Genomic DNA, 13,491 nt, shown 5'->3' on the forward strand with positions numbered 1-13,491 from the left:
CGCCACGGTGCAGGTTTGGACGCGTTCAATACCTACCTGTTCAAATAACAGCACTAATTTGGGCTGACTCATTTCAGTACCACGTCACAATTTAGTCACGTGATGCAACGGAAGAACTACTTCCCGCAAACTGGGCGCAGGTATCAATTAGCTTGATAAATGAGACCAAAGGAGCAAGTGAAAGTGTGGCCGTATTTTTTGGGCCAGAGAAGACCGAAACTTTGCAACAAATGTAAGAAAATAATCAACACAGGCGGGCCTGCAGGGAGTAGCAGAAACTATTTTTAAAAACAAGACGTTTTGTCCCGAAAATAAGTGGAGAAAAATAAATCTGCCAATGGAACGAGTATGAATTGTCTTGATAAGATAAAATAAGATCTTGTATCTTAAAGTCTTTTTGTCTTGCTGAAAATTTAGAAAAAACGTCAAAACTGTCTTCAAATATTTATTTAAAGACAGTTTTCACTTGTCCACTCTATCAAACTTGTGTGTTGGCGTTATTGTGTGCTCTTAGTACTGCAGTCCGGTCTTTGTCAAAGATTTCTATGTGTGCAAACTGCAGTTTTATTAGACATTAAAGTGCACTTGAACTGTAAACGTTTTGAGCGGTAATGGCAATAACACCTGTGAAGTTCAGTATCAGTTTTTATCTGTTTTATCTTTTTTTTTTTTTTTTTTTACTGGTTTGGCACTGGTATTGAGGCAAACAGTAACTATACCCAACTCGAGTGGGGACTGTGGGGGGGGGGGGGACATATTACCTGATCCTTCTCCGGTTTGTCCGAGAAGTCGCTCAGGCTGTTGGAGGTGAGGGTGCGATGGGCCGTGGTTGGACTACCTGCGGAGAGGCCACGAAGGCGGCCGTTAGGAGAGCGAAAAACAATAACCACGTGGCGTATTAAGACAAACCAAATCCCAGGATCGACTCGAGAAAGAAGCAGCAGCAGCAAAGTGGATGAGCGCAGCCAGAAACCTGGGCTAAATGCAGCGAGGATTAAAGCCTCCTGGGACGGACGCCAGGCGCTCGTTCATGCCGCGGCCACTCGTCTTACACGTCAGCGGGCTCGGCGAATTCTGAGTAATGCTTTCAATTAGCTCGGGAACGTTGTTAAATTTCGGTAAACAGTCGGGATTAGCGGTAGAGCTTGACAGCTGCATCAGATGATTGGGCAAAGATTCCCAGAGACGAAGTCTAAAATCTTGTCTTCCCAGAAGACTGGAACCTGTCAAGGCGGAATAAAAATCTCATGACTCCTAATTCCTCCTAATTGTCAGTGGCGTGACCAAAGTGTCTCGTTTAGGGGAGTTAGAGTTAAGGTAATCCCTTTCTTTGTAACAACATTCGATTCGCTACAGAAATGTATCAGGGGTTTAGGCAGTGGTATTTGGTGGTCAAGTAGGAGTATCTGGGAGTTGGGCTTTGGTACGTGGGGGCTCAGCGGGGGGATATGGGCAGTAGGGTTTGGCTGCAGTATTAGGGGTTAGGCAGTCTGTATGAGGGGGAGAAAAATTGCCGTTAGGGTTTCGTTCTAAAGTTTAGGCAGTACCATCTGGAGCTAGGCTTGGGGTGGTGGGGTATGGCAGTAGTATCGGTGGTTAGGGGTCAGTGGTAGAGTTTTGCCATAAAGTTAGCCCATTAGGCAGTACTATCAATGAATAAGGCAGTTTGACAGTACTATCGTGGGGTTCTTCTATGCGAACGGAAAAAGACTTTAAAGACTGTTAACATTCACACAAATCTATTAAATCATTCCAGCCGCATTACAGCCAACTAAAGCCGGATTGCGAGTCTTCCCAACCTCACTTACAGAGGTATCCCATGCTGGCACTCCTCAGGACCTCACAGGGGTCTTCTGGCTCATGTGGGGATAAACAAGGCACCGGGTGCTCGGTGAGGTTGCGCGCTTTGACACCCCGACAGAGGGCAGGAAGTTGGAGGAGACGACGGGCGCCCCAAGAGAGAAGAAAAAAATTGGGAAGCAGGAAGAAATGAGGGAGAAAGGAAGTCGTTAGTGGAAAGATGGAACGTAGGTGTGAAGAATTCAAAAGGTTAGCGATACAGGGCGTCCCGAATAGATTGACTTACTCTTTGACTGGCCATTACTCCCCCCCCCCCATTTAGATTTCAATTAACTTTGAAGAATGAAACTTTGTCATAAAGTGCTTTGGAAGCGCAAAAATGTCACTGGGGCAGAGTTATTAGTTATGGTGCACTTGAGGTTCATCTTAAAATTTGACACAAAAAGCCCAATAGCGGCAACTTTTTGTAAGTAGCGTATACAAGTATTGGCCAGTCAAAGTGGGAGCAATTTTTTTTTTGGGGGGGGGCGTCTTGTAATTTGCTGTAGTAATACCATTCTCCTGACTGGAAAACAGCCTGCTCGCGCTGGAGACGCTTTTGCCGATGTCGGCCAGCGAGCGCAAGTTAGACTTCTTGGTCTGGTGGCGATGCTTGCGTAGCAGCGTGTACATAACCCTCTCCTTCAGATCCGCCTTCAACTGGCCGCTCTCGATCTGGCTGTCAGTCACCATCTCTGGCGTAAGCAAAAAAAAAAAAAAGGAAATTCAATCGTAATCGCAAAGTCGGTGTCAGTTCCGCGGGGGACTACTACGCGTAACGTGGCGATTTACCGACGACTTGCGGCAACGTGGAGGCCTCCAGATCCAGCATGATGGTGCCCTTCTCGATGCACGTCTTGAGCTCCATCAAGCTGTGCAGCGACAGCGTGGCCACGTGGGGCTTACTCCAGCGCTCGCCGCCCTTCTCCACCTTCTCCTCAAACTTGATCCATCTGGACGCACGAGAATCAAAAAGAGGTCGGTGGCACACTGGAGCACCTTAGTACTGGGTCCAAATGAAGGCCCAAGACGCTTCCAGTGCCTTCAAGAAACGCAGAACTTCAAAGAGTGTGTACTCCACCTCTCTCGCCAACAGTTAATTGAAGACATTCTCCATCTGTGTGAATGTGAATAATTGTTTGACTATATGTGCCATGCGATCAGATGGCGACCGATCCAGGGTGTACCCCACCTCTTGCCCAAAAGGTAGCTGGGGTAGGCTCCAGCTCGCCCTCCACCCTTGTGAGGATAATAAGCGCTATAAAAAAATAATCCATGGATGGATGTTGATGTCTCAAGTTGTACGTTTTTCTTTTTCTTTAAAAGTCACCAACCAGAAGGGTACCCGTGATAGTAAACCACAGAGGAAAACCATCACGACAAGGAGAGAACCTGAATTGGAGGCGCATAAAATCGCAAGCCCGTGTTTCTGCAGTGGCATACTGAAATACATGAAAAACAGGGTGTCGACAAGTGTCCCAGGAACGGATTATGCTTCAAGAAAACCTATTCAAACATGATTTCTCTCGTAAAAGAATCTTGGTAGATTCTTTCCAGTCAGCAGGATGCAGCCTGGCGATTATTCATGATGCCACATGGCAGACTGGCAGGTAACACGGACGACAAGGATTCTCGATGATAATCCCGCCTCAGATGTCCCTGCCACAATAGAGTCATTCTCCCGGGACCGCCAGGGGGATGGGGTTTCTGGCTGCGCATCGGGTTGCGCTCGGCACCGCACGCCGTCTAACGAGGAGAGCGTAACGGTCGTCGAGCTTGTGACCCCGCCCACCCACGTCGTGCATGACACATTTCAGGCATGTTATTTGATTCTAAAGCACCTTGTGCACTTAAGTACAATTTGGACTGCTCTTTTTTTTACTTAAATTCACAGACAGCAGTTGGTTGAAACAGTGGGTCTACTTCTAACTATTTTTTTAAACAAAGTATCTAAAAAGTATAAAGTAAAAAAAAGTATCCCTTTCTGTTCTTAAGTACAGATTGTGAGTACTTTTTCCACCTCTGGGAGTTTCTGCCCCTTCCTGCTCCCACAGGGCAGGTACAACTGGGATTTATCTGATAAGAGCAGACCGGTAGTCCACCCCCCCGCTACTATAATTTATTAAGGGTTTCGTAACCACCGAGCTCTCGGTGCTCAGTACCAAACGCAAAGTGAAACCTCACACACTAGTGCGCAGGGCAGCAAGGAGATCCTTTACCTGGCAGTCTCCTTCCATTCCATCTCCTGCCCGTCAACCGCCAGCAGCTCGTCCAGCTCGGTGAAGAGCTGAGGAGGCGGGGGGCCGTCATCTTCCTCACCGAGGATGAAGCGGATCCTCTCCGCCGGGGAAACTGAAGACAAAGGAAATTCAGGAATTCAGATTGCGATTCATATCTTTTGGTTGGCTGACATCATGACATGTAGTATCAGGGGTGTTAGGCAGCAGTGTCATGGGGAACGTTCAGGAATTCCGCACGGAACCGACAAGCAGCCTGCGCTTTTACACAGGCGTGATTCGTATCTTTGGAGGCGGCTATTATGAGACATAGGATCTGGGGTTCGGCGGTAGGACAACGGTGCTTTTGAAGTAGCATCAGGAAGTTAAAATATCAGCTGGTGAGAGTGGTGAGATCAGGGTGTTATGAAGTAGTATCAGGAAGCTAGAAGGTAAGCTTGGGGGTGAGGCGATAAGATCAGGGGTTTGGAAGTAGTATCAGAGTATTGGCGGCTTAGATGGTAGTAACGGGGGTTTAGTCGATAAGACCGAGGGTTAAAAAGACGTATAGGGGGTTAGGTGCTAGTGTTGGGGCTGTGTGGTAGGATCAGGGGGTTAGAATGTAGTATCGGGTGCAGGCGCCAGTACTATCAGATGGTTTGGCGGTCGCTTAAGGGGGTTAGATGGTAGGCGTGCGGGGTAGGTGGAAGTATCGGGGGATTCGGCGGATGATTTGGGGGGGTTAGGCAGTAGGATCTGTGGGTTAAGAGGTAGTATTGGGGTGGGTGGCAGCGTCAGGGAATTAGTTGGTAGTATCCTGAGTTTAGGCGGTTGTATCGGGGGGCAAGGAGCTAGGATTGGGGGTGGGGGGGGGGGGGGTTAGGTGGAAATATTATGGCGTTAGAGGGCAGAATCAAGGTTCAGGAGGTAGCATCAAGGCATTGAGCAGTACAGGGTTAGGAAGTAGTATCAGGGGTTTCGGCCCTGGGAATTCTGCACGGGACAAGCGAGTGGCAGAGAAATTACACAATAGAGATTCATATCTTTGACGGTCGATTTCATGAGATGCCCCGCAACCCACCAACTCCCACCACCCTTCCCCCCACTCCTCCTCTTACCGCTGCTGCCGCCCCGCTCCCCCCATTTCCTGGTTTTATTTCCGCAAAGCTGAATCACAAAGTACTGTAGGTGGTAACCACTCTTGACTTTGCTTGAGGAGCGAAAACCTTCCGCCTAATCTATTTGGCACAGTCACACGGGAAAAAAAGGATACAAATACAAATAGCCTGAGTGACTGGTTACACCCCTATTCCAAACATATTTGCAATTTACAGTCTGAAGGTCAAATTATGTGTACTGACATGACCTACTGTGGAACAATGATTGAAAGTCTGTAGCGTTCTTCCTATGAGAGGGAAATTCTTAAGTTTGAGCTTGGCATTGTGACCGGTAAAAGGGATAACCAGGACTATGTACTTCGTTGACTGCTACACTTTTAGCAATTTTGAGCCAGATCACATTTAAATCAGTTATGTTGACAAGCTGGGAGTCGGAACGGATACTACTGTTGTTCAACACGCCCTTGCCCCGAGGAACTGTCGAATGTTTACTTCCTTCATAGAAGCCGTGTGGTCTGACGTCAGACCAACGGTTGACTGACAGTCTCAGTCACGTGCCGCCGGTTTTTGTCCTTGCGTTCATTGATTAGAAGCTCAACTACAAACGCTCTGAATGACACCGCACCACGAGGATTAGCTCGAGAAGAGACTCTACCAGGAAAGTTACACAACAGCGGAGCCGCAAGAGGCTCCAAACTGAGCTTTTAATCCCAACTCACAACACGTGAGCTTAATTTAGCAGCCTTGAAGTAAAACGCAGTACCAATGACAGAAATAAAAAGGCACATCAGGACTCTGTAATGTCCCCTAATGGTCTCCAAAGGACTAAAAAGGTAACCGTGTGTTGCAGGGTACAGGTATGTTTCCGTGTGTTAGGGGAACAAAACAACCTTTGAAGGTACCAAGCCAGAGACAAGACGCTGTAAGGCAGGGGTTTTAGATGAAATGAAGATCAAGCAAAATGAAGCCACAAAGAGTCTTCGTGTTAAAGCGTACAGTCACCAACACTTATCTGGTCTATTGCAATCTCACAAAGCAGGTCCTACGGCCATTAAAAAAAAAAGAAAAAAAAAGTGCCAATCATAAAGGACGTGACCCAAGGAAACTGTAAGAAGGGAAAAAGTGAAAATCCCAAACTGGTACACTCACCCGTGGATGCGTGAAATTTAAAAGTGAAAATCCATGAACACAAACCACACTAACACACGGCATCTGGAAGGAAAAGCAATTGCGCAAAAGCGAAAATCTTTGTTGTCGTCTGAACCGAGCACGTTAACTTGGGATGTAGCCAGACTCATAGCAATATCGGTACTCGTAAGAATTCTCTGTTAGGCTACCGTATGAGCCTGACATATACTGTACTTCCCAGGTAGGACCCATGTCAGCTGTGTGCGTGGAGAGACACTTTAAAGCTAGCGTATGTAACTTTTTTTGGTTTGAAAAAAATAATAATAATAATAATCCATTCTTACCAACCAACTACTAGAGGAGACACAATGCTGATTAATTCTATCATTTCCTCTAATATCTTGCTGTATTCTTCAGTATTAGATTTTTTATATTTAGTGACTACCGTAGTCATTTTCATGCTGGTTCACTTTGTGGCGCACCGAAAATGACGTAGCGGAAAACTTGCTTATTATAGGTTTAAGGACACGGATGACAACACTTTTAGGCGAATGCAAATTATGCTCTTCAAAACAGATGGGACGCCTTGGATGGCCTCCGCCTGCAGTGTGGCGAATCGCGTTTCGTTGACGATCCGGAATAGTTGATTGTTATATTATTATATTGTTTGTTTTCGTATTTTTTTTGTGTGTGTGATGTGCTTATAAGAGCGTTCGTTAGAAGTTATGAGCCCAAACTGTGATCTGTGTCGCCTTTCAAGGGACATTTTGCAGATGGAAATGCACTTTTGCTACATTAAACTAATTTGCAGGTGTTTGTGTGTTGCGCAGATGAAACCGTTTTGTAGGTAATTTTGTTTGTGTCTACATTATTTTTCACTCGCTCCTTGTGTAATTAATGCTGGTTTGCTGTCCAGTGCAGCTGCCATTCATGGTTTCGCTTGCAGTCACGCCACAGCTGCGTGGGCAGACACAGTTTCTTTCTTTCTGTGAAGTATTACGAAACCAATTACTTTGGGAATTAACATTTGTATTTGAATGTTTTAGTTAACATCCCCTATCCGTTGACTGTTGCCATGATTCATTGTTTTGTAACACGCGATTTATTCTGTTAGCGATGTCATGTTGTAATGGCAAGTTGTTTCTCTACAAAGTGTGATATTTGAATGAAACGTGCCGTGTTTGCGAAGAATATTTGATTAAAATAAATCCCATTTTCATCTCAATTGCGAGACGTAATCACATTATCAAGTATCGGTACTCGGTATCAGTCAGTTCTCAAATATAAGAACTTGTACTCGGTCTGAAAAAAAATAAATAAATAAAAAGCTATCTGCGCTTTGCTAATGTTAACGTTGTCCTAGAAGACAAACAGTTGGTGCACATTTACATCAGAGAGCCACAAAAAGTGGTGTGCACACCCCCTGGGGGGTGCGTGGGACTGAAAGTGAAAGTTTTCTTTATTTTTTTTTTTTAACAAATACTTCCTGCATTTTTAGTGGCCCCAAAGTACACCAACTTCCTGCCTTTGGAGATGCTATCGCAGCTGTTTGGTAACCACGGCAACAACTGGCTCTTATCTTCCCAAACGCACAATGTCATTTCCCATAAAAAAGATACTTTAAAACTAACAACAACAAAAACAATCCAAATTTTGTCAATCTCGGATTAACGCCGGCGTCATCATACTAAGCTTGCACAAAGACGAACGACATCTGGTACGACCGCGAATAGCGAAAATCATTGGATAATGGATGCTCATTAAAACTGCATTAAAAAAAAATTGTTTTGCTTTTTTTTTTTTTTAAACCCCAAAAATTCTTAAACAGGCGTTTTTGGGGCCTGGTCCCGTAGTAGGACCCTTTCCCTATCCCTGGCGAAAAGCACCATTTCTTTGCTCACAAGGTAGGAGACATAAGTGCAACTCACTGAGCGGCTTGAGGAGACTGGCGCCGACGTCGTCCGCGTTGTCGCCGTCCGACTTGTAGCCCTCGGCGCTGTGCTCGGCGCGCTCCCGCCTCTCCTTGTGGCTGGACTTGCGGCGGTGGTGTCTGCGGCGGTGGTAGCTCTTGGGAACGTGAACGCCGATGTACACCGTGTGGTGACCTGCCAAAACAACACAAGAAGTTAGGGGGGAAAAAACAAAAAACTCTTGGCATGAGGCGCATATGGTCAAGTCTTGTTTTATGTTGTGTATATCTTGTTGCTGTTGTCTGAAAAGTGCTGTAAATGTCTGGATGTTCTTTAGACAATAACGAGTGAAAATAGTTTTGTTAGATACATTTGAGTAAGCTTGTTTTGTTAAAAATGCTGACCTGTAATGCAGAAGGAACTGGTCAGCCACAAAGGTAAATGTGTGCAGATTAATTTCCACATATTATATATACTGCTTAGTCAGCTCATCGTTTTTATCGTATTTATTGCATCACTCATGCTCTAAACACTTTGAAAATGAGTTTGCGATGATGACGTAACCACAGTCGTTTGCTTTTGTTAACAATTAAAAGCTTTTCGTCTAGTCTGGGGGTCGGCATAAGCGCAGACTTTGACGTGCACGGCTGGCGGCATCTACGTTTACGTACCACTTTAATCAAGCGCAGTGTAATAAATAAATCAATGAATTTTGTATGTATTAAATTAGTAATTTCATGTATTAAAATAGTATATGATAGCAATATAAGATATGATACCAACTTGAACGACGGATTGGTAACGCAAGAGAGACAGCTTTTTTTTCTTTTTCTTTCCTGAAAAGTCACTTGGGAGATACGACGATTCCGCCCGACAGCGACAATTTGTGCGTCCATTGAGATGAGCTCATTATTTCATAATAGAACTTTAGAAGTATGTGAAAGACGAGCTAACCACAATTGTGCTGCCACTGAACTAAATGTAGACAATAATTCCTCCTCAGCAGAGTTTCGGTAGCGGGACTTCCCGTTCTGTTTTCACCTGAGCGACGACATTCTCATGCAGCCAAGCGCAAGTCTAACACAACCGACTTCCTGGTGGGGCGGGTGAAAAACCGAGGCCACCGCTCACCTTCCACTTCCTCTTCGTCGCAAACGTGCTTGACGAAAGACGCCCCTCGGTCCAGGACCGCCTCGTCCTCCACTCTGCCAAAACAAACAAAATAAAATACAAGGTATTAAGTAGGAATGAAATAAATACTTATTTTACTGTATTATTATATTATGTAGATGCATAATAATAACATTCATTCAAAATAAAAAAAAAAAAAAAAAAACAATGTATTTTAATTAAATACAAAATATATCATAAAATAATGTAAATGAAAAATTTCAATTAAATATATAATATCTATCAAATTATGAAATGAGTAATATATACTAAATAAAATGAAATCAAAACATAAAATAGCAAGCTGAGATGTCACTCAAGTCCATTTAAAATACGATATAAGCTTAAAAAAAATACGTGCATAAATCCAGTTCAAATCAATAAAACGAAATGTGTATAAATAAAAACCATATACATAATATAGCTTAGAGGTCACTCCAATTTAATACGATGAAAATATAAAAACGTTTTTAAAATCAAAATAGCCAATATATATATATATATATATAAAATACAGGTCAAATAAAACAATAACACATTTTTAAAATGTAGAGAAAAAAATTGATGCAAACTTGGAGATCACGCAACTCCAGATGATTAAAAAAGTAACAATAATTTTTTTTTAAATTTAATAAAAAAGCTGCGAGCTTCGGTGTCACTTAAAACAATGAAATGGCAATAAAATTCAATGTCTGAGATGTCTGTAGAATTTGATGAGCATGACGGTGGGAAGTGGACTTGTTACGATTTTGAAAGGTTTGGAAACCAACTCAGGAAGGAGACAGTGTGTCCCCTCGGGATGGGGGGCCGACATGGGGGCCCAGTAGGGTTGGAGGGCATCCTTAGGTGGGGGAGGGACAGAGGGGGGGGGGTGACGTAACACTCCCACCCCTCCAGCGGCTCTCGGAGAAACTGCTGCAGGACCCTCAGGGCCAGCAGGAGGCTCAGGTTGCAACCTTATGAAGACGGAAAAGTTCTGGTGGCGGAACGAACACACACACACACACACACACACACTCATACTCCTCTCATACGTACCTCTGAATCACACACACTCCTCTCATATGCGGACATTGCTCCAAGGCTCACGCACCACTCACACACTCCTCTCTCACTTACAGGTCACACTAACACACTCCTGTCTCACTCACGCCTACACCTTGCGCTCTCCCACACACTCTGCTCAGGCTGAGACATTCCTCTCACACCACTCTCATATACACTCCTCTCGCACTCACTTTTCTCTTTTCCCACACACACACACGTTCCTTTTTCTTTCATATACACTCTTCTCTCTCTCACACCAACACACTCCTTTCACTCTCATATGCACTCCTCTCACACACACTTTTCTCAAACACACACAGACTTTTGTGCATGAAAGCGTAACCCAGATAAGATCCAACGACAGCGTGTAAATCTTCCTTTGATCTTATCTTAATGCTCTATGACCTCGAGATCATCATCATCATCCTCCTCCTCATCCTCATCAAAATCAGCCCGCGATCAAGAGATGGCGTGACGCGGGCAACTTTTACCAGCCGCAAGATAATAATCATTTTGCAGATAATAATCGTGTTTCCACTGACACTGGCAGAAAGTTTTTCGTGCCACAATTGCGCCATAGTGAGAGCCCTCCCTAATATTTTGACCTTACTGTAACAGTAAGTCGGAGTCCCACGACAAGGTTATAGTCTTGAGACATTTGCGCGCTACTAGTACTACTTGTGAAGCACTAGATGTTCACTAGTAGATTGTCATAACATCACTCGTAGTGCTTGTTGCACACAGTTGCCAACTAGTCCAAAATTTTGCCTCACGAGTAACGTATCGTTGTCCTACTAGAGCGGACAAAAAGTACTACTACATGGACATTAAGCTGGCTGTCGAGGATATTCAATAAACACAAGCAATACTAGTAAGGCAATTCAGTGCACTAGTAGCAAACCGTGCCTTGCTTGGAACGTTTTGTATGACATTTCCGCACGTTAATAGGAAAGGTATGGCATACTAGTGGGCCAACTACACAGTACTAGTGAGGCATAACTGCACTACTTGACATCTGTGTGTTAACAGATGTCAACTAATGCAGTTTCACCTCACTAGTAACATTTAGTCTTACTAGTACGCAAAGGTTGTCCTACAAGTTTGCGGAAATGTCACGCACTAGTGTAAAAAACTTGATTAATGAGTCACAGTTGCACCTTAGTCATTCTAGAATCTGAATCATTGTACTAGTACATGGATATCAAATACTAGTGAGACAAAACTGTGTACTAGTTGACAAGTGCCTGCCACGAGTACTACTAGTGACATAAAATTTGACTTGTCAACATTTAGCGCTTAACTAGTAGAAGTAGTAGCGCACGTCAACTAGTGCACATTTTTGCCTCCCGAGTACCATGTAGTCGACCTACTAGTTTGGCAAATGTTGTTCTAGTAGATTGCAGAAATGTCATACAGTAGTGGGAAAAAAATACTAGTAAGACAGTTATTCTACTAGTGCGCCAAATTGCTGAACTAGTGAGGACAAAGTGTGTACTAGTACATGGACTTTAAGCTCAAATGGCTTTATGGATTCATACCATACCGTGATATCGATTTTAAGTACGAGTTCGCTTTCTGTCCTCGCTAGTAGGGCAACTTTCTCATGCTACTAGTCCAACTACATGACTAGTGAGGCAAAACTACGCTGTCAGCTAGTGTATGCAGAAATTGGCCTACTAGTTGGCAGAAATGTCATCCAGTAGTGGAGGAGAAAAAAACTTTCCTATTAAGTCAGTCCTTCTACCAGTGCTCTGAATTGTTCTACTAGTGAGGACAAAGAGCATACTAGTCCATGAACTTTGAGCTGGATATCAAGGATAGTGAACACTAGTAGTACTCAACCCGCCTTTAAGAGAACACACAACGGTCAGTTTCTGAAGCGGCACCGTGGTAGAAACTGACAAAAGTGTGCCCCCACCCCGCAACTTTTTCTTCGTGGGTCACTCGTCGCCCCTCCCCCCCTCCCCCCCTCCCCCTCCCCGGGGCGCCCCGGACGTCGTGCGTGCGCGCCCCCGTCTCCCCCCCACCCGCGCCTTAATGGACACTGACAGCTCATCGCAAAACCGATTAGCGGCTCCTTTAAATCCATGTCCACGTTACTAACGCCTATATGTCACTTCCAAAAAAACAAACAAAAAAGAAAGGAAAAGTTGTAGGACGGAGAACTTTTTCAAAAGTTTCATCCAACTTACTTCTTCTCCGAAGTCATGGTCGCGTCTTCTCCTTCTTCTTCTGTCTTCCGTGGAAGCGGACGACGAGCCGACGTGTAGCCGAGCGGCGGTGACTGCGAGCCGGCTTGCCGAGCGCGTCCGTGCCGGGAGGTTGGCGGCGGGCGGCGGGTCGTGTTGAGGCGGGCCTCACAGGTGGCGTCCAGGCGTCATCGTGCGCGCTCGGCGGGGGGTGGGGGTTGGGGGGGGGGGGGGCAAACGAACCAAAAAAGCGCCGTCCGCGTGTTCTCGGTGCTGCTGGTGTCTCCTTTGCACGCATTTAAGTGTCATCCCTCCTCCTCAGTGACGTCGGCGAGATGGGGGCGGCTCCCCTGAGCCGGCCCCTCACCTTTACACGCACATGCGCAAACACGCGCGCGCACCTCTTGTCAATGATATTTAAAATTGATTTCTATTATAGTAGTAACTTAAAATGACTGTATTGATAAGTATTTAAAAGTCAATTCTAGGTAAGCAGGAGCACTGTATGTATGAAAATGTTAAAACAATGGACGTCACAGCAAAAAGGTTTGAATTGCCTTTTTCAAATGTAAAAAAAACAAAACAAAAAAAAAACTATTAAATGCATTTACAAGTTGATTCTAAGCAACTAAGAGCATATTTCAAGACACAATGTTTTACTGGATTAGGCAGTGTGGAAAAGGAATATCCATAGCGTGTATATTATGTATATGTAACTTGTTTATATAAGAATACAATGTAGCCACTTCAATGGCTTCATTGCTGTTTTCCATATCAATTTGCTTTAACCTTTTGTCATAGCAATTACATTAAAATGTACTTTTATTATTATTATAGAACTATGAACGATTTAAGGCATTTAAAAGTTGATTCC

General features: G+C 44.5%; 1 protein-coding gene across 6 annotated transcripts in view; it reads right to left on the bottom strand.

Moving 5' to 3' along the window:
• LOC133490012 (electrogenic sodium bicarbonate cotransporter 1-like) overlaps window positions 1–12,883 on the bottom strand; it is a 30,191-nt gene extending 17,308 nt beyond the window's left edge. For 2 of the 6 annotated variants that reach the window (XM_061799473.1, XM_061799474.1), the window contains exons 1-8: window positions 12,621–12,881; window positions 9,343–9,416; window positions 8,230–8,406; window positions 4,059–4,191; window positions 2,632–2,792; window positions 2,355–2,534; window positions 1,809–1,904; window positions 762–838 (exon numbers count right to left, since the gene is read on the bottom strand). In XM_061799473.1, the coding sequence (XP_061655457.1) occupies window positions 762–838; window positions 1,809–1,904; window positions 2,355–2,534; window positions 2,632–2,792; window positions 4,059–4,191; window positions 8,230–8,406; window positions 9,343–9,416; window positions 12,621–12,637 (915 nt within the window). In that variant the 5' untranslated portion in view covers window positions 12,638–12,881. Of the gene's footprint in view, window positions 1–761; window positions 839–1,808; window positions 1,905–2,354; window positions 2,535–2,631; window positions 2,793–4,058; window positions 4,192–8,229; window positions 8,407–9,342; window positions 9,417–12,620 lie in introns of those variants that run through there. The other 4 variants (XM_061799472.1, XM_061799477.1, XM_061799476.1 and 1 more) reach the window with 4 other exon arrangements.
• Window positions 12,884–13,491: the final 608 nt, after the last annotated feature.

Source organism: Phyllopteryx taeniolatus, chromosome 15 (genome assembly GCF_024500385.1).
Source record: "Phyllopteryx taeniolatus isolate TA_2022b chromosome 15, UOR_Ptae_1.2, whole genome shotgun sequence".
Lineage (NCBI taxonomy): Eukaryota > Metazoa > Chordata > Actinopteri > Syngnathiformes > Syngnathidae > Phyllopteryx > Phyllopteryx taeniolatus.